This window comes from Triticum aestivum, chromosome 1D (genome assembly GCF_018294505.1).
Source record: "Triticum aestivum cultivar Chinese Spring chromosome 1D, IWGSC CS RefSeq v2.1, whole genome shotgun sequence".
NCBI classification, from domain to species: Eukaryota; Viridiplantae; Streptophyta; class Magnoliopsida; order Poales; family Poaceae; genus Triticum; species Triticum aestivum.
The window spans coordinates 79950619-79978088 of record NC_057796.1 but is presented as its reverse complement, the minus strand read 5'-3'; the positions used below and the strand labels follow the sequence as shown (position 1 = coordinate 79978088).

Here is a 27470-nt window from a genome sequence, read left to right as displayed (position 1 = left end):
CTTGCAACGCTGCAGGAGAACTGTGACGCACGTCCTTCCTGTCCCTGCCCACAAGCCGGTCATTGAGGCGAAACTTTATGATCATGTAACGATTTATGAAATATGGCAGCTCAGACAAGCTCAACGCACGTCCTGGTTTGTTAGCCCCCTCATATTTAGAGTCATATTTTAACCAGAATTTTCGCTAATAAAATATACTCCCTTCGTCCTATATAAGAGCGTTATTGACATCACACTAGTGTCAAAAACACTCCTATACTATGAAACGGAGGGAGTACAAGTTATACATCACAAAAATAATATCATCAAAAACTATGTTCAAATACAAATCCAAATGACATAATTTTTTATCACATGTATTAACAGTTTGTTAGTTAAATCTGTGATCAAAATTTGGCATAAAATACGGAGGGGACCAATAAACCAGGACGGAAAACAAAATGGCCATTGCGTTATGGTGAGCATCCCAATGAATGAATGAGTAAACGTATATGCCTCGAGGGGGCACAACAAGCAGGGCCTTCAAATATTCCTATGTGCAAGCCTTTTTGTTCACGGCAAATCCGTTCTTACGAATGATCTCATAACAAGGGATTCAGATGTGTAGAACCACCAGACGCCTTCGACCTATCAAACTGCCGAAACACTTTCAGACAAGGACAACATTCAACACCATGACCTCCTGCTATTATGGTCACGCGGCTGCTGGCAACTGGCAGACTGCTTCGGCCTTCGGGGATGCGTCAACTACATATTTGGAGACGCAATTCAAACAATCATTTATGAGCACCCAACCCAGCATGATGTCAGGTTGGAATCAAGCAGCAACTGGCAACTGGCAGACTGCTTCGGCCTTCGGGGATGCGCCAACTACATATTTGGAGACGCAATTCAAACAATTATTTATGAGCACCCAACCCAGCATGATGTCAGGTTGGAATCAAGCAGCACCGTCTGCGACACTGAGACAGATGCTCCCACGAAAAACAAGCTCAACGAACTCTTTCCTGCAGAAATGTGACAACATGATGCAGGCTTGACTGTTCTTTTTCAATTTGTCAGTCACTGTCCCAGTCCTCGTCGGTATTCTTCTTCGTTCGGCTGGTTCTGCCACCACGCATCCAGTTGTCGCCGGTATCCTCCTCGCTGCTGCTCTTGTAATTAGGAAAATTCACCTTCGGGGCACTCGAGCTCGTCTCTTCCTTGTAATCTGCTCCCCACACCTCATCATCTTCACTGTCTGAAACGTCATCCTCGCTGTCATCAGAAACACTAACTGCATTCTTTGGGGTCCGGCTGGGGCTTCTGGAGGCCCCAGGCATGTAATTCTGCCTGTGACTGGAACTACTCCTGTCATGTCGCATGCTGTCAAATCGCCGAGGATGTTCATCAGGTATATGCCTCTCCTTGTCGAAGCAAACCATACTATCCCTGCCATCATCAGTGTCCCAGTCCTCGCCTGATGCCTCAGTATCATCATCCAACCTGCTCGAACCTGATGTTCTTCTGTTGTTTTTGTTCTCTCTCCTGTATCTTCCCTGGCTTCTATCCTCAGCATCTGAGTTATCATACCTTCTCCCGAAACCCCTGCGCTCACCCACATCCTCACCTGACGCCTCTATCTCACTGTCATCATCCCATCTCCTTGTATCTGTTGCCCATTTATTGTTGTCGTTATCTCTCCTGTATCTTCCCTGGGTTCTATCATCGGCATCTGAGTTGTCATAGCTTCTATTGAAACCCCTCCGCTCACCCATCATCTCTTCTCTGTAGCGATACTGCAGCCTTGAAGTTTCTTCTTTCTCTGCTGCCTCCTCTTCCTCCCATTGCTTCTCTGCTGCATTCTCTATTTCTGCAATGAAGTTGTCAAGCTCCTCCTGGTCGCTATCCTCAGCTGGCTCAACATCTGCTTCTTTTAATTCCGTAGTCCCAGCAGTAGGTTGTTTATCCCCATGGAAGACATAGGGAGTACCTTGCTGCTCGTCTATGGCTCGGAAAAATCTCGAGGCAACTCGCTGGATGCTGGCCATGGCAACTGGGTCCTCTGGGTTAATACCTTTGCGACGAAGTTGTGTCTCTATTTTCTTGATATTTAGTTTCTGTGACTCAAGAGCCTGCTCATATCTAGCCTTGAATAAAGCCTGTAATAAGGATACGGATAGCAAACTCCATTATCCATAGCACAAAGCCAACAATATACCCAAAATTAGTAGAAAATGGACATAGCCCAAAACATTAAGAATCAATATTAAATTCTGGTTGAACTATCAACTGAAAAGGTCAGAGCAATCGATAGTAGTTTCAAAGTTCCATACATATAGGGTGTATGATCCAAAGCTAAACGAGAAGCTAAATGAGAACTACAAACATTTTTAACTGCAAGGGACTGACCTTCCGTTTGGTAAGCGTGTTAAAAGGTATGAGGTTCTTTGGTTGACGGTAGTTCCTTCCACGAAACATGATAATTGTTTTGGTATTGTGAATGTTAACCACTATACCACCACTCAATCTTGTCAGCATTGATGCCATTTCCTTAATTTTTTCCTTCGGGAAATTGTCACAGCAAACTTGCACTGTCTCATGGAATTTCCAGTGCATGTGCATGTTTTGAACAACACCTCCAAAGACTCCACGAACTCCAACAGGGACATAGTTTCTATTTCTGAATCCAATCTTCTTGTAAGCCTGTAGCTGCTCAGCTGTTAACAGCTCTGGATCATGACGAGGAGCTGGTAGGTCTGGTAGTTCATACTTCTTGAGCTTTTGTAGAAGTAGAGCAACTTTTTTCTTGGCCTGCATAAAGTTAACCAGATAGCTAGGTAAGCCAGTGAATTCACTATTATAAATTACCATCTGACTAAAATAAAATGATTAAAATCAAGACTATAACACAAGTTGAGTAAAGAGAAATATGCTAAATAACATATATTTTACTTAGCCAGATCCCCATAGAGAAGGAATGGATGATGAGGTGAGTAATACCCAATTCAGATAGGACTTTTTGCAGATCAAGCACAAAAAAGGGGAAAGGTGTGGAAATCTGATTTCCTGATAGATCTAGAAAATGTAATTTCTTTTCATTACGTGCTTCAATGCAGCAACTAGATAATTGTTTTCTTTAAATTACGGAGAATAATACGTTTATGACCAAGATTTCATTAAGAATGTAAGCATTATATAAGTTATGATGTGTCTTCTTTTTCATCGGGAGCAGGAATGCCCCAATAGACTTATAATATCACTACATCAGGTCTAGTGTATCGATGTCAGATATTTATATGAGAACCAAACTGTATAGAATAATTGGCATAAGCAATAAGTCATTTTAGCCCTTTTACTTGTGAAACCATACAGACGGTGGTAACCATTTATGTGCAGACATCAGGAGTGACATGGGAAGCCACAGAACTTAAATTTCTAGCGGAGTTAGCTGATGTGTTCTGATGAGAGCTAGCCTTTACTATCTATATCAAAATTTCTAGTTTACAGGCATATAGTTGGATTTGACAATCGCAAGATAGCGACTTAATTCTTTCAGTTCAACAAAGTCCCTGACAACATAATCTTGACTGTCAAAGTCAAGTCCCAACAACGTAATGATACCATCTTCTTTCTTTGATTCATTAATACATCTGAACAAATTTCACAATGCAAATGCTTCACACCCTTTCGTTTAGCATTGACAATGGCAAAACATCTTCAATCCCTTTCAAAAAGCCACACAGTGAGCAAATGTCACCATAAATTACAGCAGTTCAAAACAGCATATCTTGTTTCATGGTAGAAAAGGAGACGGATCACAGCGAGATGGCCCAAGCACCATGGCCAGAGCATTTCGCCGGCGCCGAAGGGGGATAGGGGGGAGGAGGAAATGGCGCCTCACTTACCCTCCGCATGCTGTGGATGAGCCTCTCGTCCTCGGTCATGAGCTTCTTTCGGAGCTTGACCGCGTGGCGCAGCTCCTTCTGCGTGCGGCCGGTCTCCCTCCCCATCCGCTTCTCCACCTTGCTCCGTATGCTCCTCCCCTTGCTCGTCGACATCAGCCGACGGCATACCCCTCCGCCTCCAGCGCCCGCCGGCACTAACGCGGCTGATATTGAGGCCGCGGCCGCCTCGCCCCCTCCTCCCCACGCCTTGAAGCCCACGGAGCTAATCGACGGGGCGCACCTCCGGTGGAGCGACGAAGAGGCTGCCTTCGGGAGGGTCCGGCGGAGGCTTCTCAGAGCCCACATGCTCGGTCGGCCGCGTCGCCTGGCCGCCGGTAGTTCTGGAAGGCGGCGGCGGCGGCGAGTAGGCGGAATGGGGGAGGGTTTAGCAGGCGGCGCGGGCGGTAAACCCTGGGCTGGTCTCCGGCTGCAGCTGCACGAGCTTTTACCATCCGTTGGATGTGCTGCTGTCCACGTGGAGGAGCCTCCACCGTCAGCCTGCCAGTTGGTTGTAAGAATACAGCATTACACTGTAGTCCTCCAAAATAACGCGATTACGTGTTTGACCATCAGACTATTTTTCCTTCAAAAAACACCCAAAAGGCAACTTATTTTTATAATTATGAAAAGTATAGAATACAATGAAAACAACAAGGCATAAAATGACCGGCAAAAATAAAATTACATCAAAAATTATATTCTTTGTACTGCACAAAAACAAACTTGAAAATGCACTGAACTAGCAGTAAGAGAAAAGGATTGCTATACTCCCTCCGTTCCTAGATATAAGGCTTTTAGAGATTTTAAATTTTAATACGGACTAGATATGAAGCAAAATGAGTGAATCTATACTTTAAAATACGTCTATCTACATTCATATGTAGTCCGTATTGAAATCTTTAAAAAATCTTATGTTTGAAAACGAAGGGAGTACTAGATTCTGAAGATCGCAATAGTCACTCACGATCAGAAACGAGATCTAACAACAATTGAAACAGGGCACGCCCCAAGCCCTCAAAATTCTGGGCCCACCCAAATAAGTTGCAGCTCATTTAGCCATAGCCATAAATAATTTTTGTAGATTCAAATATAGTTCATTTCCCCAAAAATGTTTGAGTTTTAAATTTTTGGTAATTTTTTTGAAAAATATTTACGTTTCAACAGTTCACTTTTTCAACAGAATGTTCGCATTTGATATTCTTTTGAGATCTAGCGTTGTTGTTTTAGTTCTTTAATATTGTAGCCCTCGTCAGCTCTAGTGGCCAACATCTTGCGGTCTCCAACGAAAGGGACGTGGTTCGCATCTTCACAAGCGCACTTTCTTTTTAGGCATTTTCGATATGTGTTGGTACAACATCCGCTAATGAGCCTACCAGCGTGGCTCCAGTGTGTGATTTGACAACTATTTATCATGAAACGCAATATATATAGGAGGTCCCGTTGAGGACCAAAACCTCGTCCTGCCTATTTTGCTTCTGATCAAGCCAGTGAGGGACACGACTTTGTGATGATTCCTAGCTATTCGCATATTCCTCTAGGCCCCATCACCCGATTGAGAATTTGTGAGTCGCGGGAGGCACGAGTTGCGCCACCAATGCCGACACTCCGATCTCTAGCCCCTAGCGCTGGTCGGTCAGGCACAACCAGACCACACCGTCGAGCAGCTCCGCGTGACGAGAGTCCACTCCATAGTCTCCACATCGTGTCATGGTGGAGCGCCCGCTCATGGACCGAGTTGCTTTGATCTAGATGATCCAAGATACTCCTTATTCTCTACTAATTCTCTACTAGATGACTCAGTTGCATCATTAGCACAAAGACCAACCACAACCAGGAAAGTTAAGCAAGCTATGGGCGTCACGTATAGCGACATCATCGTGCCCGAGTCTTGTGTCGGTCGCTTTACCAGTCGTATAACAACCACTTCCCTTTACACGTCGGGCCGACTAGAGCAGTAAGCGAACATAAACGACAAATGCTTTCACATACTCCCGTGGCATATGATTAAAGTTGGACGCTGACAGTGATATGAATGTCGCTTATCGACAAGCCACATTACACTAGGAATAAGCTGAAGGGTAGGTAACTGCCATACGAAAGCACTGCAGCATGGATTGGTTAGGTCCGAGCCTTCGGAGCTGCCGGTCTTTATCACTCATGGATCCGGCCCAGGGTCCTCCGTCTCGCTTCGATGCCACATCTTGCGCGTTGTTCCACACGTTTTGGATGAGCCCTTGTCGGACTGGCAATGTTGTCCGGTTCCTATCGGCCTAATTTGTTTGCGCGAAAGGGTCCGCGCATGCGCCAAACTCGGCGTGTTTCATGCCTAGCCTTGTTGTGTGGGGTTGTGAGGGCTTGGCTGGCCGGTTATGTTTGTGTACGCCCGTCGGCGTGCTGCATGCCCAAGCATTGCACAACGTTTTACACGGGATTTGCATGTCCGGACCCTTGTCGTCACATGCCCTAGCTGGCTAGCGCTTGTGGGGCGCTTTGATGGGTTGTACATAAGAGTAAACATCAACCCACTCCCTTTGTAAGTTGGACCGACCAGAGCAATAAATGGACACAAAGGACAGATGCTTTCCAACGCTCCCGTGGTATAGGATCAAAGCAAGGGACAGTCGTAGTGATACAAATGCCGCTTATCGACACCCAAATTTGATGTAGGGTGGAACCCTATACGGCCGATCTTTCACGAAAGGAGCGGATCCCTCGAAGAACACGAAGAACACACGGGGAATCACAAGGGAAAACACAAGAGGAACTCTCAAACCAACAAGATATAGTCACACATGTGCTAGATCCTCGGAACACAAGAGGAGATACAAGATCCAAAGTCAACAAAGGACGATACAAGAGGTAACCGGTTCTTCTCCGTGAGGAGGTCTTGATGGGGCCACCCAAGAGGGGGTCTTGAATCCAAGGGGATCTTCTCCATAGAGGGGCCGCGGTCTCTCTCGTGGAGTAGATCCGTAATGGATGAGCAAAGCTCTATCTCACATATGAGCTAAACCAATGCTAACCCTAACTAGGAGGAGGTGGAGGAGTATATATAGTCTAGGTCCACGAAGGGGTAAGCGAGAGAGAGGATACATGGGCCTCGGGCCCGAACACTGTGCGCAGACAGGTACCGGACGTCCGCTGGGGGCCGGTCGTCCAGTGGCTCGTGGGCGTCCGGACGTCCGGTAGTCTCCGGACTTCCGCTAATTCGGCTCGGGTGTCGTGGCACCGGCCGTCCGGTGGGGCCGGTCGTCCGCTCGCTGGGAGGTGTGGCCGGTCGTCCGGTCCTGGACGGACGTCCGCTCGCTGTAGCCTGGTACTTGGCACAGGTTTGCTTCAGGTGCCGGACGTCCGGTCCCGACCGGTCGTCTGGTGGCTGGAGTTTTTTCGGCAGCTCTTCTTCTTGTACTTCACGGTCGGTGTCCTCGCCGTCTTGTCCATGGTCTTCCTCCTTATTCCTGGTCATGCATAGCACATATATTTGAGGTAGTAACCATGTCTCACATGTGGAAAGTGACGGTTCGGAGAGGAGCGAGTTCACCTTGTGTCCAATGGCGTATAGTCGAGGTCTCATCTTATGTACCCTTGGGTCATGGGGAGTGGTCGAAGTGGACATGGGGATGATCGTAGGATGCTCTGCATCATCTCCCCTCCCTTGGGAAAGATCCGACCTCGGATCGAAAACCTCATCACCATGGAAACGGTTGTCGTGGACGGACTTGTAGTAGGACGAAGTGGAAGACATTGCGCAATCCAAGTACTCCAAGGTGTCTCCGGAGTGGTATACATGCAAAAAGAGCAAACACAAGCGACACTCGGAAATACAATGGTTATCGCACACAAAGTGTCCATCATGTACGAATGAGTCCATGAGGCAAGATTTTTCGTGACAAAGCACATGAAGCTTAGCAAGATGATATAGAATGATATGCAAAGCATTCATGGGAGCAAAAACATTCATTGTGCACACAAATGTGTTGTAAATATGATCAAGGCAACCACGGTGCAAAATGATGTCATAGTGAGACGGGTTATCAATAGCATGAGTATGTCAATGGATGCTCAATATGATTATGTTATCATGCAATTGATGGTAGGCAATGTGATCATTATGTATGAATATGCCATCAAGAAAGATCACAACAAATTTGCTAAGGAAATGCACAAGCTCATATATCATGGATGACATGGGAATAGATGCAACAAGACAAGCATAATGTGAGTCAATCCATGCATAGGGTGCAAAATTGTCATGAGTATGATATGTCCAATGAGCATGACATGTGTGAGCACAATCAACAAATATGGAGGTGTAGATGTACCAAAGCTCGATGTCGTGGCATGAGTGGAGGTTCGAAGGTGCATCCAAGAAGTCCGAGCGCTCCTCAATGTGAAGGTCCATGGAGCCAATCTTCAATGTCGCTCCTTCGTTCGCGAGATGTATCATGTAGACAACAAGAAGGAAACAACGATGAAAAGAGTGACCCGTCCAATATGCATATTGAGGGTGGCTCAAAGGGAAGGAGGTCACCTTTAGGAGTTTCTCAAGGATGATGGAGTTGCGCATCGTGTATGCCTTCACATAACCAATATGTCTCGTGATGGTACCGCCTTGTGAATCCTTCAAAACGAAAGAACATGACAAACACTCGGAAAAACAAATGAGGTAAGCAGAAGTGCAAAACCTATCATTCGTGTGGTAAGGTACCCAACAAGTGTATGCATCATGCTCATCATAAGAAAGGACAAGGGAGCATTTCATAGTATGGAGGCATATGATGCGATAACAACCAAATACAATAGGATCAATCAAACAAGCATGCATCACACGTAATATGTCCAAGTCTCCAAGATCAACAAACATAGCAAGTTGGCACTCAATACAAGGTGGGATGAGAGATGCAACTAATGGAGACAAGAGACAATGATCATGAAAAATTAAGTGAGAGGCATGAACATATATGTCATCAACCCAAGAAAGCGAGTAAGGATGGAACATGGGTGATGCAACCAAGCAAGTAATCATAGTGATCAAGTCAAGCAAGCTAGTAGTGCAAAGATGCAACGTACTAGAAGGAATCATGGCAAACATGTCATGGGTGCAAATAGTGTGCAAGAATAATTCACATGACATAGCACAAGCATGAAAGCAAGATATGAGGAAAGTATCATCAATGTATTGGCAAGAAGTCCTAGGTAAATAGCAATGGGACATCATGACTCTCCCAACACAAGAATCAACAATAGCATGGGGCACATGATAAACATGGCAATAGCAACAAGGATCTCCACCAAGCATGCAAATACACATAGGAGTATCATAATGGTGCATCATGGGTAAATGCAAGCAAGGGTCACAATTGCATGGCAAAGGCATAGAAGCAAGCATAGCATGCAAAGTGAACACGATAGAATGGGCATAAGGTAACAAGTGATATATAGCCCATAGCCATGTGAGAGATAAGTAGAATAGATGCGCGTAGTCCTTGCGTGAAGGGAACGGTGGTAAGGATAGTCCATGGGATCCCAAGTCATCTTTGCTCTCAAGAGCTCGTTTCGTCAACTCTTGGGATTGAGAGGTTGACGAGTATACATGAGTACCTACACAAAACAAAGGCAAACGTAAAATTGTGTGTGCGTGGTATATGTACACATCATCCATCATGATGCGCACATGCATGTGTTGGTTAGCACAAAATAGCCAATGCTCAAATAAATGAGATGCGTGATATAGAAACATGTCATCCATCATGATAGGTTTGTAGTTATGTATAGCATAATGGAGACTCAAATTGTGTAATGCATCACGAGAAATATGCAGAGCATTGTTATTCATGGAATGCATATGGTGCACGCAATTATGCGAATCATGCAAAGTATGGAATGCATCAAAATCTCCTAATATGTATGAGGAAACTATGGGGGTCTCCTCATGAGCATTTGTAGAAACATCACATGGAGAATATTGACAACATCCAAAACAATGCATATTTGGAGCAATGTGATCATGGCATGGCATAGTAGATGAATTGCGCAAATCATGTAGAGGAAGCATGGCAATATCATCACATGAAAAACAAAAGCCAATGACCATCATCTCGTCATCTATGCCATATGTACAAATAGGATTTATTTTAATGGGGCATGCATAGTTACTATGTTGAGATTGAAATGATGCAATATGGGAGATCTCACTCATAGCATATGACAAGTTCAAAGGATTGTCAAACATGATGTGACCAAAAGAATTTTCACAAGATATCCTATGGAGCATAGCATCACAACTAGGCAATTCAACATGCTCATCATCATATTCATCATAAATAGGTAAGTCATGACATGAAGAAGTCGCACTAGCATGAAGCATGGCAATAGGTGGCTGAACATCATGCAAGCAATCAATGGTAAGATAGTCCACTCGTGGGACACGAGAAGCATCATCACCTATGTTACCTTTGGAGCATCGCTCATGTGTTGTAGGTGAGGTTGCAACTTGATGGTACCATGTGGGGGGTGCATCTTCTTCCACCATGGCCATCGTTGTCTCCATTGGAGGTATGGACTTGTCGAGGATAGGCATGTCGTCATGTAGGAGACCTAGCACCAAAGAAGAAAACACACTCGGAGTAGAGGGCAAGTCGTTAGGAAGCATAGTGGCCTCACATGCCGTGTCAACTACCTCACTCACTAAGTGTTGTGGCTCACTCACTCCCTCAAGGATGCTCTCACTCATATGGTTGGCGGAGTCACTCAAATGGCTCTCAACCTCACATAGGATGTGTGGCATGCTCTCATGTGTGGGGCTAGTGGTGGTCATACTCATCCTCTCATAGGAAATGCACTCAATGTCACATATGGTGGAGTCACTCATATCACTCATGGTGGGGTGGCTCTCCTCACATGGGAATTGGGTCATCTCTTCATATGTGGGTGTCGGAGAGATGTGGGTGCAAATGTCTCCATGCTCAACTCCTATCGCCGCCTTGGTTGAAGGGATAGTCCCATGCTCAACCTTCTTGTCACCATCTTGTGGTTGGAGGCCCATATGATGTGGCACCTCGTAGCTCGTCTCCATGACCGAAGGGAATTTCCCATGCTCGGCCATCTTCCTTGAGGGGCTTCCGAAGATGGAAGTGTCGCCCTCGCTCGTAGGTTGTCGCCTTGTTGTTGAAGATGTCGATGTAGGCGAACTCACGGGAAGTAGGCGAAGATGCTGTACGTCCAAAGGCGAAGATGCCGAAGTGGTTGGTGTAGCCGTAGCTCCATCTTGGTGGTGCTCGTCTCGTGGTCTTCTCTTGTGCTCATGAAGTTTGGACTTGGCGTGAAGTAGGGCTTGTTCGGACTTGTGCATTTGCACTTGTGGAGCATCTTCATGATGATGGTGTCGTTATCGCACTTGAGCTCATAGTAGATGTCGTTCATCGTCGTCGTGCACATGTTGCTTGGAGGTGACTTTCCCTTCATGACGATGTGGATCACGAACGTGATGGTGGTCGCCATGGAGATGTGGACGTGGACGACTTGCGCTTGCATTGCTTGGGCATTCCGAAGATGATCGACTTGGTCGCCGCCGCCTTGAAGATGACGAATTGGAAGTAGACTTGATCAAGGCCCGAATCTCCTCCATCCTTGCATCTTGCTCCTCTTTTGTGCGGACAGCTTGTTGTCGATGTAGTCCCTTTTCCTTGCTTTGGAGTGACTAATGTCGATGGAGAGGTTCTCGATGCGCTCTCGCAATCTTGATTGTGCGCCTTGCATTTGTCGTTGTAGATCAAAGATGGACGCTTTGGTGATGTAGTTGTTCACGCCGTCGTTCTTGTCGAAGACCGGAGATGAAATGCCTTGCCTATCCATCACAAGACTCGAGCAAATATGAGTGGGAGAAAGAGAAGAACTATACCAAATGTACCTTGACTGATGTTGAAGATGGATCAATGATCACTCAATAATGTAACAAGGAAATAACACAATTGGTACCAATCTTGTCGATTTCTCACACCTACACAAATAAGGCTTATAGTGGAGCTCAGTGAGGATAGTGGCACAAAAATTTGATGCAAAATGTTAGCAAGAGTCAATAATGTTGAAACAGATTCACAAATTTGCAAGAGAAACAAGTAGACCAATAGCAATATGTGGCACACGGAAACACACACACGGATAGATAAATGGGGTCGTGCAACCAAGGAATGAGCACAAAATGTTGAATCCACGGAAAACGCTCGTGTTGCACAACTCAAGAGAGACGCTAGCACGATTGCTCTATAGGCGGATACGACACTTGTGCACAACCTATGATATGCAAAATGGATAAACTTTCTATCCCAAGTATGCTATATATGTATGGTTCCCGGTGTTTCTCTCAAGATGATCCAAGATGATCGGATATGACAATCTTATATGCAATGAGGTATGATGCTATGTCACTTTCTTACAAGCTTATTTGCTCTCTCTCTCTCTTGCTTAAAAGCTTATTCTTTTTTTTTCTATGGCCACTTTTGCACAATGCACAAACCAAGATAGCAATTGTGTATATGCGGTAACAAACTTGAGGCACATGAGATGATATGATACCAATATGATATGGTATGTATGCAATGGAAGGTGTATCGATGGTCACTAATGTGCACAAGTAACGTTGCCGGGCAATACTCAAATGGCTAGTCTCGATAGGCAAGTGACGCAAAAATGGGCTAGGGGTTAACAGTGCAATTGCAAGGGAGATATACAATGGTGTCGTCGAGGTTACCGTCCTTTGCGATGACGAGTGGCGGTGTTCTTGATGTAGGTACCAAGATGATGGAGACTCGTCCCTAAGTAGCCGAAACACCTTAGGAAACGGAAAAACCGCGAACTCAAAATCTCCAAAGGCAAATGTCAAATGGTGGTAGCGGAAAGCAGTGGTAGTTTTGCACTTGGCAATGCGGAAGTGGAATGATGGGTTATGCGCGTCGAAGTTGAAGTTGCCGTCCCTAAGTAGCCGAAACACCTTAGGAGACACAAGCCACAACTCAAACAAGCTCAAACAAAATTTGGTTAAGTTGGGGTGGAAGTGTATGGTGGGTAAGCCTATGCGGAAGTGGTGGTGGTGGTTGATGAAGAAGCAACCGTCCCTAAGTAGCCTAAACACCTTAGGAGACTCAAATCACAACTCAAGCAACCACTAATGCGATGGGGAACAACATGGGTTAGGTTGCGGAAGTCGGTGGTGGCTATGCGGATGATGTGGTGGAAGCCCTAGGCAAAGATGCCAAAGTTTCAAAAATTTGATGGAGTCAAATGATGTTGGTGGTATTTTTGTGGGAAGGGGGATGTCAAGAGCTTTAAAACGAGCTAAAGAACGTCAAAAATCGGAGTTCGGATAAATTAGTTATGGACAAAACAAAAATCAGCCGAAGTTGATATCTACAGGTAGCGGACGTCCGGAAATGGACGGATGTCCGGTGGCCCGACGTCCGGTGAGCTCGGAAATCCGCTAATTTCGTTCTGGAATGGGATGCCAGATGTCCGGTAAGTAGCGGATGTCCGGTGATTCCTGGGGCTTCGGACGTCCGGTAAAGTGGCGGTCGTCCGGTGGGTCGGGGTCAACGCGGGATTTGAGCTCGGGGACGCGATTTTGGGCGGAATTTTGGGATTTTGGGGTCAAAATTGATGAGATTTCGTGGATGAAAGATGGGGAAACATGGAGAAATGCTAGATCCACTCGAAACCAAGGAAATCCATGGATCAAAATCAACAAAACATCATCACACCAACAAATCACAAAAAAAAATTGGGGCTATTTTTGGTGGGGAATTTTTGAATTTGGGGAAGAACACAACAAAATCAAGCTAGAAAACAAGGGGTAGGGGCTCCAAATTTGTGATAAACCTTGCTCTGATCCAAGATGATGTAGGGTGGAACCCTATACAGCCGATCTTTCACGAAAGGAGCGGATCCCTCGAAGAACACGAAGAACACACGGGGAATCACAAGGGAAAACACAAGAGGAACTCTCAAACCAGCAAGGTATAGTCACACATGTGCTAGATCCTCAGAACACAAGAGGAGATACAAGATCCAAAGTCAACAAAGGACGATACAAGAGGTAACCGGTTCTTCTCCGTGAGGAGGTCTTGATGGGGCCACCCAAGAGGGGGTCTTGAATCCAAGGGGATCTTCTCCGTAGAGGGGCCGCGGTCTCTCTCATGGAATAGATCCGTAATGGATGAGCAAAGCTCTATCTCACATATGAGCTAAACCAATGGTAACCCTAACTAGGAGGAGGTGGAGGAGTATATATAGTCTAGGTCCACGAAGGGGTAAGTGAGAGGGAGGATACATGGGCCTCGGGACCGAACACTGTGCGCAGACAGGTAGCGGACGTCCGCTGGGGGCCGGTCGTCCGGTGGCTCGTGGGCGTCCGGATGTCCGGTAGTCTCCGGACTTCCACTAATTCGGCTCGGGTGTCGTGGCACCGGTCGTCCGGTGGGGCCGGTCGTCCGCTCGCTGGGAGGTGTGGTCGGTCGTCCGGTCCTGGACGGACGTCCGCTCGTTGTAGCCTGGTACTTGGCGCAGGTTTGCTTCAGGTGCCGGACGTCCGGTCCCGACCGGTCGTCCGGTGGCTGGAGTTTTTTCGGCAGCTCTTCTTCTTGTACTTCACGGTCGGTGTCCTCATCGTCTTGTCCATGGTCTTCCTCCTTGTTCCTGGTCATGCATAGCACATATATTTGAGGTAGTAACCATGTCTCACATGTGGAAAGTGACGGTTCGGAGAGGAGCGAGTTCACCTTGTGTCCAATGGCGTATAGTCGAGGTCTCATCTTATGTATCCTTGGGTCATGGGGAGTGGTCGAAGTGGACATGGGGATGATCGTAGGATGCTCCGCATCAAAATTACACTTGGAAGAAGCTAAATCATAGATAACTACCATACGGAAGCATCGGGACATGGATACAACCGACATCGACCTGACCTGCCTCATCTGTAGAAGCTACAACCCATACTGATTGAAGGAAATATGCCCTAGAGGCAGTAATAAAGTTGTTATTTTATATTTCCTTATATCATGATAAATGTTTATTATTCATGCTAGAATTGTATTAACCGAAAACTTGATACATGTGCGGATACATAGACAAAACACAGTGTCCCTAGTAAGCTCTACTAGACTAGCTCGTTAATCAAAGATGGTTAAGTTTCCTAACCATAGACATGTGTTGCCATTTGATGAATGGGATCACATCATTAGGGGAATGATGTGATGGACAAGACCCATCCATTAGCATAGCATATTGATCGTTAAGTTTTATTGCTATTGCTTTCTTCATGTCATATACATATTCCTTTGACTATGAGATTATGCAACTCCCGGACACCGGAGGAATACCTTGTGTGCTATCAAACGTCACAACATAACTGGGTGATTATAAAGATGCTCTACAGGTATCTCCGCAGGTGTTTGTTGAGTTGGCATAGATCAAGATTAGGATTTGTCACTCCGAGTATCGGAGAGGTATCTCTGGGCCCTCTCGGTAATACACATCATAAGAAGCCTTGCAAGCAATGTGACTAATGAGTTAGTTGCAGGATGATGTATTACGGAATGAGTAAAGAGACTTGCCGGTAATGAGATTGAACTAGGTATGAAGATACCGACGATCGAATCTCGGGCAAGTAACATACCGATGACAAAGGGAATAATGTATGTTGTCATTATGGTACGACTGATAAAGATCTTTGTAGAATATGTGGGAACCAATATGAGCATCCAGGTTCCTCTGTTGGTTATTGACCGGAGAGGTGTCTCAGTCATGTCTACATAGTTCTCGAACCCGTAGGGTCGGCACGCTTAACGTTCGATGACGATTTCGTATTATATGAGTTATGTGATTTGGTGACCGCATGTTGTTCGGAGTCCAGGATGAAATCACGGACATGACGAGGAGTCTCAAAATGGTCGAGAGGTAAAGATTGATATATAGGACGATAGTATTCGGACACCGGAAGTGTTCCGGGGGTACCGGGTACATATCGGGTCACCGGAAAGGGGTTCCGGGCACCCCCGGCAAAGATATGGGCCTAATGGGCCAAGAGGGGAAACGCAGTAGCCAGCATGGGCTGCTGCGCCCTCCATATAGGCCGAACCAGAAGGGGAAGGAAAGAGTAGAAGAGAGAAGGAAGGGGAGGGATTCGGCCTTCCCCTTCCTTCCCTCCTCCCTCCTCCTTCCTTCCCCCCTCCGGAAATTATAGAAGGGGGGGCGAATTGGACAAGGCCCCCAAGTAGGATTCCTCCTACTTGGGGCGCCCCCTTGGATGCTCCCTCTCCCTCCCACCTATATATATGAGGGGGGAGGCGCCTAGAACACACAACAACATCTGTTAGCCATGTGTGGTGCCTCCCTCCACAGATTACACCTCCGGTCATATCTTCGTAGTGCTTAGGCGAAGCCCTGTGCGGATCACTTCACCATCACTGTCACCACGCCGTCGTGCTGACGAAACTCTCCGTCGACTCTTTGCTGGATCAAGAGTTCAAGGGACGTCATTGAGCTGAACGTGTGCAGAACTCGGAGGTGTCGTACGTTCGGTGCTTGAACGGTCAGAACGAGAGGAAGTTCGACTACATCAACTGCGTTGTCAAACGCTTCCTCTTTCGGTCTACGAGGGTACGTGGACACACTCTCCCCCTCTCGTTGCTATGCATCTCCTAGATAGATCTTGCGTGAGCGTAGGAATTTTTTTAAAATTGCATGCTACGGTTGCCAAGAGTGGTATCAGAGCTAGGTCTATCCATAGATGATATGCACGAGTAGAACACAAAGAGTTGTGGGCGGTGATCGTCATACTGCTTACCACCAACGTCTTATTTTGATTCGGTGGTATTGTTGGATGAAGCGGCACGGACCAACCTTACATGATCACGTTCATGAGACCGGTTCCACCAACAGACATGCAACTAGTTTTGTATAAAGGTGGCTGGCGGGTGTCTGTTTCTCCAACTTTAGTTGAATCGAATTTGACTGCGGCCGGTCCTTGTTGAAGGTTAAAACAGCAAACTTGATAAATCACCGTTGTGGTTTTGATGGGTAGGTAAGAACGGTTCTTACTAGAAGCCCGTAGCAGCCACGTAAAACTTGCAGCAACAAAGTAGAGGACGTCTAACTTGTTTTTGCAGGGCATGTTGTGATGTGATATGGTCAAGACATGATGTGATATACGTTATTGTACGAGATAATCATGTTTTGTAAAAGTTACCGGCAACCGGTAGTAGCCTTATGGTTGTCTCTTTATTGTATGAAATGCAAACGCCATGTAATTGCTTTACTTTATCACTATGCCACTACAGCAGGATGATGCTAACGCGACACTACGATCAGAGACCCTTCGATCAAACTGTGTGTGATGCAATAATCGCAAACAATGGTGTAAAAAACCATAAAAAAGGTGCAAAACGTTTGTGATGGAGGATGCATCAAACACGGTTCAGATTTTAGTTGCGTGTGCGATGTAGGGCATACGGTTCAGTTCAATTAACCGTTTTCGATGAGGAAGAACAAAAGAAACGGGCAGCCAGATGAAGGTGTGTGCGATGTACAGCATATGCTTCACTCGGATGAACTGTTTGTGATTAGGCAACACAAAAAAACGGTCAGCTAGATCAAGGTGTGTGCAATGTACAGCATACAGTTCACTCGGATGAACTGTTTGTGATTAGGCAACACAAAAGAAACGGTCAGCCAGATCAAGGTGTGTGCGATATATGACAAGCAGTTCATGTTGGGGAACGTAGTAATTTCAAAAAATTTCCTACGCACACGCAAGATCATGGTGATGCATAGCAACGGGAGGGGAGAGTGTGTCCACATACCCTCGTAGACCGAAAGCGGAAGCGTTATGACAACGCGGTTGATGTAGTCGTACGTCTTCACGATCCGACCGATCCAAGTACCGAACGCACGGCACCTCCGAGTTCAGCACACGTTCAGCTCGATGACGTCCCGCGAACTCCGATCCAGCAGAGCTTCACGGGAGAGTTCCGTCAGCACGACGACGTGATGATGGTGATGATGTTGCTACCGACGCAGGGCTTCGCCTAAGCACCGCTATGATATGATCGAGGTGGAATATGGTGGAGGGGGGCACTGCTCACGGCTAAGAGATCAAGAGATCAATTTTTGTGTCTATGGGCTGCCCCTCTCCTCCGTATATAAAGGGGGGAGGAGAGGGCCGGCCAAGGGGAGGAGGCACGCCCAAGGGGGGAGTCCTACTCCCACCGGGAGTAGGACTCCTCTTTTCCTATTTGGAGAGGGAGAGGGAAGGAAGAGGAAGGAGGGAGGAAGGAAAGGGGGGGGGGGGCGGCCCCCTCCCTTGCTCCTTTCCCCTCCTTTCCACTAAAGCCCATTAAGGCCCATATACCTCCCGGGGGGTTCCGATAACCTCCCGGTGCTCCGGTATTATCCTGATCTTACCCGGAACCATTGCGGTATCCAAATATAGTCGTCCAATACATCGGGGACTCCGAACTACCTTCGGTACATCAAAACACATAAACTCATAATATAACCGTCATCGAACATTAAGCGTGCGGACCCTACGGGTTCGAGAACTATGTAGACATGACCGAGACACGTCTCCGGTCAATAACCAATAGCGGAACCTGGATGCTCATATTGGCTCCCACATATTCTATGAAGATCTTTATCGGTCAAACCGCATAACAACATACGTTGTTCCCTTTGTCATCGGTATGTTACTTGCCCGAGATTCGATCGTCGGTATCTCAATACCTAGTTCAATCTCGTTACCGGCAAGTCTCTTTACATGTTCCGTAATACATCATCCCGCAACTAACTCATTAGTTGCAATGCTTGCAAGTCTTAAGTGATGTGCATTAACGAGTGGGCCCAGAGATACCTCTCCGACAATCAGAGTGACAAATCCTAATCTCGAAATACGACAACCCAACAAGTACCTTCGGAGACACCTGTAGAGCAGCTTTATAATCACCCAGTTACGTTGTGACGTTTGGTAGGACACAAAGTGTTCCTCCGGTAAACGGGAGTTGCATAATCTCATAGTCATAGGAACATGTATAAGTCATGAAGAAAGCAATAACAACATACTAAACGATAAAGTGCTAAGCTAACGGAATGGGTCAAGTCAATCACATCATTCTCCTAATGATGTGATCCTGTTAATCAAATGACAACTCTTTGTCTATGGCTAGGAAACATAACCATCTTTGATTAACGAGCTAGTCAAGTAGAGGCATACTAGTGACACTCTGTTTGTCTATGTATTCACACATGTATCATGTTTCCGGTTAATACAATTCTAGCATGAATAATAAACATTTATCATGATATAAGGAAATAAATAATACTTTATTATTGCCTCTAGGGCATATTTCCTTCAGTCTCCCACTTGCACTAGAGTCAATAATCTAGATTACACAGTAATGATTCTAACACCCATGGAGCCTTGGTGCTGATCATGTTTTGCTCGTGGAAGAGGCTTAGTCAATGGGTCTGCAACATTCAGATCCGTATGTATCTTGCAAATCTCTATGTCTCTCACCTGGACTTGATCCCGGATGGAGTTGAAGCATCTCTTGATGTGCCTGGTTCTCTTGTGAAATCTGGATTCCTTTGCCAAAGCAATTGGACCAGTATTGTCACAAAAGATTTTCACTGGACCCGATGCACTAGGTATGACACCTAGATCGGATATGAACTCCTTCATCCAGACTCCTTCATTTGCTGCTTCCGAAGTAGCTATGTACTCCGCTTCACATGTAGATCCCCTACGACGCTTTGTTTAGAACTGCACCAACTGACAGCTCCACCGTTCAAGAAAAACACGTATCTGGTTTGTGATTTAGAATCGTCCGGATCAGTGTCAAAGCTTTCATCGACGTAACCATTTACGACAAGCTCTTTGTCACCTCCATAAACGAGAAACATATCCTTAGTCCTTTTCAGGTATTTTAGGATGTTCTTGACCGCTGTCCAGTGATCCACTCCTGGATTACTTTGGTACCTTTCTGCTAAACTAATAGCAAGGCACACATTAGGTCTGGTACACAGCATTGCATACATGATAGAGCCTATGGCTGAAGCATAGGGAACATCTTTCATTTTCTCTCTATCTTCTGCAGTGGTCGGGCATTGAGTCTTACTCAACTTCACACCTTGTAACACAGGCAAGAACCCTTTCTTTGCTTGATCCATTTTGAACTTCTTCAAAACTTTGTCAAGGTATGTGCTTTGTGAAAGTCCAATTAAGCGTCTCGATCTATCTCTATAGATCTTGATGCACAATATATAAGCAGCTTCACCGAGGTCCTTCATTGAAAAACTCTTATTCAAATATCCTTTTATGCTATCCAAAAATTCTATATCATTTCCAATCAACAATATGTCATCCACATATAATATGAGAAATGCTACAGAGCTCCCACTCACTTTCTTGTAAATACAGGCTTCTCCAAAAGTCTGTATAAAACCATATGCTTTGATCACACTATCAAAACGTTTATTCCAACTCCGAGAGGCTTGCACCAGTCCATAAATGGATCGCTGGAGCTTGCACACTTTGTTAGTTCCCTTTGGATCGACAAAACCTTCCGGTTGCATCATATACAACTCTTCTTCCAGAAATCCATTCAGGAATGCAGTTTTGACATCCATTTGCCAAATTTCATAATCATAAAATGCGGCAATTGCTAACATGATTCAGACAGACTTAAGCATCGCTACAGGTGAGAAGGTCTCATCGTAGTCAATCCCTTGAACTTGTCGAAAACCTTTTGCAACAAGTCGAGCTTTATAGACAATAACATTACCGTCAGCGTCAGTCTTCTTCTTGAAGATCCATTTATTCTCGATGGCTTGCCGATCATCGGGCAAGTCAACCAAAGTCCATACTTTGTTCTCATACATGGATCCCATCTCAGATTTCATGGCCTCAAGCCATTTTGCGGAATCTTGGGCTCACCATCGCTTTTCATAGTTCGTAGGTTCGTCATGGTCTAGTAACATAACCTCCAGAACAGGATTACCGTACCACTCTGGTGCGGATCTTACTCTGGTTGACCTACGAGGTTCAGTAACAACTTGATCTGAAGTTTCATGATCATCTACCACTCACTTCTTTCGAGAGAAACTCCTTCTCTAGAAAGGATCCATTCTTAGCAACGAATGTCTTGCCTTCGGATCTGTGATAGAAGGTGTACCAACTGTCTCCTTTGGGTATCCTATGAAGACACATTTCTCCGGTTTGGGTTTGGGCTTATTAGGATGAAACTTTTTCACATAAGCATCGCAACCCCAAACTTTAAGAAACGACAGCTTAGGTTTCTTGCCAAACCATAGTTCATACGGTGTCGTCTCAACGGATTTAGACGGTGCCCTATTTAACGTGAATGTAGCTGTCTCTAATGCATAATCCCAAAACGATAGTGATAAATTGGTAAGAGACATCATAGATTGCACTATATCCAATAAAGTACGGTTATGACGTTCGGACACACCATTACGCTGTGGTGTTCGAGGTGGCATGAGTTTGTGAAACTATTCCACATTGTTTAAATTGAAGACCAAACTCGCAACTCAAATATTCGTCTCTGCGATCAGATCGTAGAAACTTTATTTTCTTGTTACGATGAATTTCCACTTCACTCTGAAATTCTTTGAACTTTTCAAATGTTTCAGACTTATGTTTCATCAATTAGATATACCCATATCTGCTCAAATCATCTGTGAAGGTCAAAAAATAACGATACCTGCCGTGAGCCTCAACACTCATCGGACTGCATACATCACTATGTATTATTTCCAACAAATCAGTTGCTCGCTCCATAGTTACGGAGAACGACGTTTTAGTCATCTTGCCCATGAGGCATGGTTCGCAAGTACCAAGTGATTCATAATCAAGTGATTCCAAAAGTCCATCAGTATGGAGTTTCTTCATGCGCTTTACACCAATATGACCCAAACGGCATTGCCACAAATAAGTTGCACTATCATTATCAACTCTGCATCTTTTGGCTTCAACATTATGAATATGTGTATCACTACTATCGAGATTCATCAAAAATAGACCACTCTTCAAGGGTGCATGACCATAAAAGATATTACTCATATAAATAAAACAACCATTATTCTCAGATTTAAATGAATAACCGTCTCGCATCAAACAAGATCCAGATATAATGTTCATGCTCAATGCTGGCACCAAATAACAATTATTTAGGTCTAAAACTAATCACGAAGGTAGATGTAGAGGTAGCGTGCCGACGGTGATCACATCGACTTTGGAACCATTTCCCACGCGCATCGTCACCTCGTCCTTAGCCAGTGTTCGCTTAATCCATAGTCCCTGTTTTGAGTTGCAAATATTAGCAACAGAACCAGTATCAAATACCCAGGTGCTACTGCGAGCTCTGGTAAGGTACACATCAATAACATGTATATCACATATACCTTTGTTCACCTTGCCATCCTTCTTATCCGCCAAATACTTGGGGCAGTTCCGCTTCCAGTGACCAGTCTGCTTGTAGTAGAAGCACTCAGTCTCAGGCTTAGGTCCAGACTTGGGTTTCTTCTCTTGAGCAACAACTTGTTTGCTATTCTTCTTGAAGTTCCCCTTCTTCTTCCCTTTTCCCTTTTTCTTGAAACTGGTGGTCTTATTGACCATCAACACTTGATGCTCCTTCTTGATTTCTACCTCCGCAGCCTTTAGCATTGCGAAGAGCTCGGGAATCGTCTTATCCATCCCTTGCATGTTATAGTGTTGGGGAACGTAGTAATTTCAAAAAGTTTCCTACGCACACGCAAGATCATGGTGATGCATAGCAACGAGAGGGGAGAGTGTTGTCCACGTACCCTCGTAGACCGACAGTGGAAGCGTTATCACAACGCGGTTGATGTAGTCATACGTCTTCACGATCCCACCGATCAAGTACCGAATGTACGGCACCTCCGAGTTCTACACACGTTCAGCTCGATGACGTCCCTCGAACTCCGATCCAGCCGAGTGTTGAGGGAGAGTTTCGTCAGCACAACGGCGTGGTGACGATGATGATGTTCTACCGACGCAGGGCTTCGCCTAAGCTCCGCAACGGTATTATCGAGGTGTAATATGGTGGAGGGGGGCACCGCACACGGCTAAGAGATCTCAAGGATCAATTGTTGTGTCTCTGGGGTGCCCCCCTACCCCCGTATATAAAGGAGCAAGGGGGAGGCAGTCGGCCATGGGGAGAGGCGCGCCATAGGGGGGAGTCCTACTCCCACCGGGAGTAGGACTCCTCCTTTCCTTGTGGGAGTAGGAGAAGGGAAGGGGGAAGGAGAAAGAAGGAAGGGTGCGCCCCCCTTCCCTAGTCCAATTCGGACCAGACCATGGGGAGGGGTGCGGCCACCTTTTGAGGCCTTTCTCTCCTTTCCCGTATGGCCCATTAAGGCCCAATAAGAATTCCCGTAACTCTCCGGTACTCCGAAAAATACCCGAATCACTCGGAACCTTTCCGAAGTCCGAATATAGTCGTCCAATATATCGATCTTTACGTCTCGACCATTTCGAGACTCCTCGTCATATCCCCGATCTCATCCGGGACTCCGAACTCCTTCGGTACATCAAAACTCAATAAAACTGTCATCGTAACGTTAAGCGTGCGGACCCTACGGGTTCGAGAACTATGTAGACATGACCGAGACACGTCTCCGGTCAATAACCAATAGCGGGACCTGGATGCCCATATTGGCTCCCACATATTCTACGAAGATCTTTATCGGTCAGACCGCATAACAACATACGTTGTTCCCTTTGTCACCGGTATGTTACTTGCCCGAGATTTGATCGTCGGTATCTCGATACCTAGTTCAATCTCGTTACCGGCAAGTCTCTTTACTCGTTCCGTAACACATCATCCCGCAACTAACTCATTAGTCACAATGCTTGCAAGGCTTATAGTGATGTGCATTACCGAGTGGGCCCAGAGATACCTCTCCGACAATTGGAGTGACAAATCCTAATCTCGAAATACGCCAACCCAACAAGTACCTTTGGAGACACCTGTAGAGCACCTTTATAATCACCCATTTACGTTGTGACGTTTGGTAGCACACAAAGTGTTCCTCCGGTAAACGGGAGTTGCATAATCTCATAGTCATAGGAACATGTATAAGTCATGAAGAAAGCAATAGCAACATACTAAACGATCGAGTGCTAAGCTAACGGAATGGGTCAAGTCAATCACGTCATTCTCCTAATGAGGTGATCTCGTTAATCAAATGACAACTTATGTCTATGGCTAGGAAACATAACCATCTTTGATTAATGAGCTAGTCAAGTAGAGGCATACTAGTGACACTCTGTTTGTCTATATATTCACACATGTATTGTGTTTCCGGTTAATACAATTCTAGCATGAATAATAAACATTTATCATGATACAAGGAAATAAATAATACTTTATTATTGCCTCTAGGGCATATTTCCTTGAGTCTCCCACTTGCACTAGAGTCAATAATCTAGATTACACAGTAATGATTCTTACACCCATGGAGCCTTGGTGCTGATCATGTTTTGCTCGTGGAAGAGGCTTAGTCAATGGGTCTGCAACATTCAGATCCGTATGTATCTTGCAAATTTCTATGTCTCCCACCTGGACTAAATCCTGGATGGAATTGAAGCGTCTTTTGATGTGCTTGGTTCTCTTGTGAAATCTGGATTCCTTTGCCAAGGCAATTGCACCAGTATTGTCACAAAAGATTTTCATAGGACCCGATGCACTAGGTATGACACCTAGATCGGATATGAACTCCTTCATCCAGACTCCTTCATTTGCTGCTTCCGAAGCAGCTATGTACTCCGCTTCACATGTAGATCCCGCCACGACGCTTTGTTTAGAACTGCACCAACTGACAGCTCCACCGTTCAATGTAAATACGTATCCGGTTTGCGATTTAGAATCGTCCGGATCAGTGTCAAAGCTTGCATCAACGTAACCATTTACGATGAGCTCTTTGTCACCTCCATATACGAGAAACATATCCTTAGTCCTTTTCAGGTATTTCAGGATGTTCTTGACCGCTGTCCAGTGATCCACTCCTGGATTACTTTGGTACCTTCCTGCTAGACTTATAGCAAGGCATACATGAGGTCTGGTACACAAGCATTGCATACATGATAGAGCCTATGGCTGAAGCATAGGGGACATCTTTCATCTTCTCTCTATCTTCTGCAGTGGTCGGGCATTGAGTCTTACTCAACTTCACACCTTGCAACACAGGCAAGAATCCTTTCTTTGCTTGATCCATTTTGAACTTCTTCAAAACTTTGTCAAGGTATGTGCTTTGTGAAAGTCCAATTAAGCGTCTTGATCTATCTCTATAGATCTTGATGCCCAATATATACGCAGCTTCACCGAGGTCTTTCATTGAAAAACTCTTATTCAAGTATCCCTTTATGCTATCCAGAAATTCTATATCATTTCCAATCAGTAATATGTCATCCACATATAATATCAGAAATGCTACAGAGCTCCCACTCACTTTCTTGTAAATACAGGCTTCTCCAAAAGTCTGTATAAAATCAAATGCTTTGATCACACTATCAAAGCGTTTATTCCAACTCCGAGAGGCTTGCACCAGTCCATAAATGGATCGCTGGAGCTTGCACACTTTGTTAGCTCCCTTTGGATCGACAAAACCTTCTGGTTGCATCATATACAACTCTTCTTCCAGAAATCCATTCAGGAATGCAGTTTTGACATCCATTTGCCAAATTTCATAATCATAAAATGCGGCAATTGCTAACATGATTCGGACAGACTTAAGCATCGCTACGGGTGAGAAGGTCTCATCGTAGTCAATCCCTTGAACTTGTCGAAAACCTTTCGCAACAAGTCGAGCTTTATAGACAGTAACATCACCATCAGCGTCAGTCTTCTTCTTGAAGATCCATTTATTTTCAATGGCTTGCCGATCATTGGGCAAGTCAACCAAAGTCCATACTTTGTTCTCATACATGGATCCCATTTCAGATTTCATGGCCTCAAGCCATTTTGCGGAATCTGGGCTCACCATCGCTTCTTCATAGTTCGTAGGTTCGTCATGGTCTAGTAACATAACTTCCAGAACAGGATTACCGTACCACTCTGGTGCGGATCTTACTCTGGTTGATCTACGAGGTTCAGTAATAACTTGATCTGAAGTTTCAGGATCATCATCATTAACTTCCTCACTAATTGGTGTAGGTGTCTCAGAAACTGGTTTCTGTGATGAACTACTTTCCAATAAGGGAGCAGGTATAGTTACCTCATCAAGTTCTACTTTCCTCCCACTCACTTCTTTCGAGAGAAACTCCTTCTCTAGAAAATTTCCAAATTTAGCAACAAAAGTTTTGCCTTCGGATCTGTGATAGAAGGTATACCCAATAGTATCCTTTGGGTATCCTATGAAGACACATTTCTCCGATTTGGGTTCGAGCTTATCAGGTTGAAGTTTCTTCATATAAGCATCGCAGCCCCAAACTTTAAGAAACGACAACTTTGGTTTCTTGCCAAACCACAGTTCATAAGGCGTCGTCTCAACGGATTTTGATGGTGCCCTATTTAACGTGAATGTAGCTGTCTCTAATGCATAACCCGAAAACGATAGTGGTAAATTGGTAAGAGAGATCATAGATTGCACTATATCCAATAAAGTACAGTTATGACGTTCGGACACACCATTATGCTGTGGTGTTCCAGGTGGCACGAATTTGTGAAACTATTCCACATTGTTTTAATTGAAGACCAAACTCGTAACTCAAATATTTTCCTCCACGATCAGATCGTAGGAATTTTATTTTCTTGCTACGATGATTTTCAACTTCACTATGAAATTCTTTGAACTTTTCAAATGTTTCAGACTTATGTTTCATTAAGTAGATATACCCATATCTGCTCAACTCATCTGTGAAGGTGAGAAAATAACGATATCCGCCACGAGCCTCAATATTTATTGGACCACACACATCTGTATGTATGATTTCCAACAAATCTGTTGCTCTCTCCATAGTTCCGGAGAACGGCGTTTTAGTCATCTTGCCCATGAGGCACGGTTCGCAAGCATCAAGTGATTCATAATCAAGTGATTCCAAAATCCCATCAGTATGGAGTTTCTTCATGCGCTTTACACCAATATGACCTAAACAGCAGTGCCACAAATAAGTTTCACTATCATTATTAACTTTGCATCTTTTGGCTTCAATATTATGAATATGTGTATCACTACGATCGAGATCCAACAAACCATTTTTGTTGGTGTGTATGACCATAAAAGGTTTTTTATTCATGTAAACAGAACAACAATTGTTCTCTAACTTAAATGAATAACCGTATTGCAATAAACATGATCAAATCATATTCATGCTCAACGCAAACACCAAATAACATTTATTTAGTTTCAACACTAATCCCGAAAGTATAGGGAGTGTGCGATGATGATCATATCAATCTTGGAACTACTTCCAACACACATCGTCACCTCGCCTTTTACTAGTCTCTGTTTATTCTGCAA

At 45.0% G+C, this 27470-nt stretch overlaps 1 protein-coding gene across 1 annotated transcript; it reads right to left on the bottom strand.

Moving 5' to 3' along the window:
- Positions 1–313: 313 nt before the first annotated feature.
- Positions 314–4351, bottom strand: LOC123180422 (CRM-domain containing factor CFM9, mitochondrial). Its single transcript, XM_044592479.1, has 3 exons — positions 3888–4351; positions 2392–2793; positions 314–2141 (listed from the first exon to the last, which is right to left on the bottom strand). The coding sequence occupies exons 1-3, from the start codon at positions 4230–4232 to the stop codon at positions 1059–1061; spliced, it is 1830 nt and encodes a 609-aa protein (XP_044448414.1). The 5' UTR covers positions 4233–4351; the 3' UTR covers positions 314–1058.
- Between the last annotated feature and the right edge of the window lie 23119 nt (positions 4352–27470).

What these genes read in the sequence shown, in the direction of transcription:
- LOC123180422 (XM_044592479.1), bottom strand. Translation starts at nt 4,232, where the DNA reads ATGTGGGCTCTGAGAAGCCTCCGCCGGACCCTCCCGAAGGCAGCCTCT. An exon ending in TCATCCACAGCATGCGGAGG is followed by an intron (nt 2,794 to 3,887) that starts GTAAGTGAGGCG and finishes AACTTTATGCAG; the next exon opens with GCCAAGAAAAAAGTTGCTCT. An exon ending in ACACGCTTACCAAACGGAAG is followed by an intron (nt 2,142 to 2,391) that starts GTCAGTCCCTTG and finishes TCCTTATTACAG; the next exon opens with GCTTTATTCAAGGCTAGATA.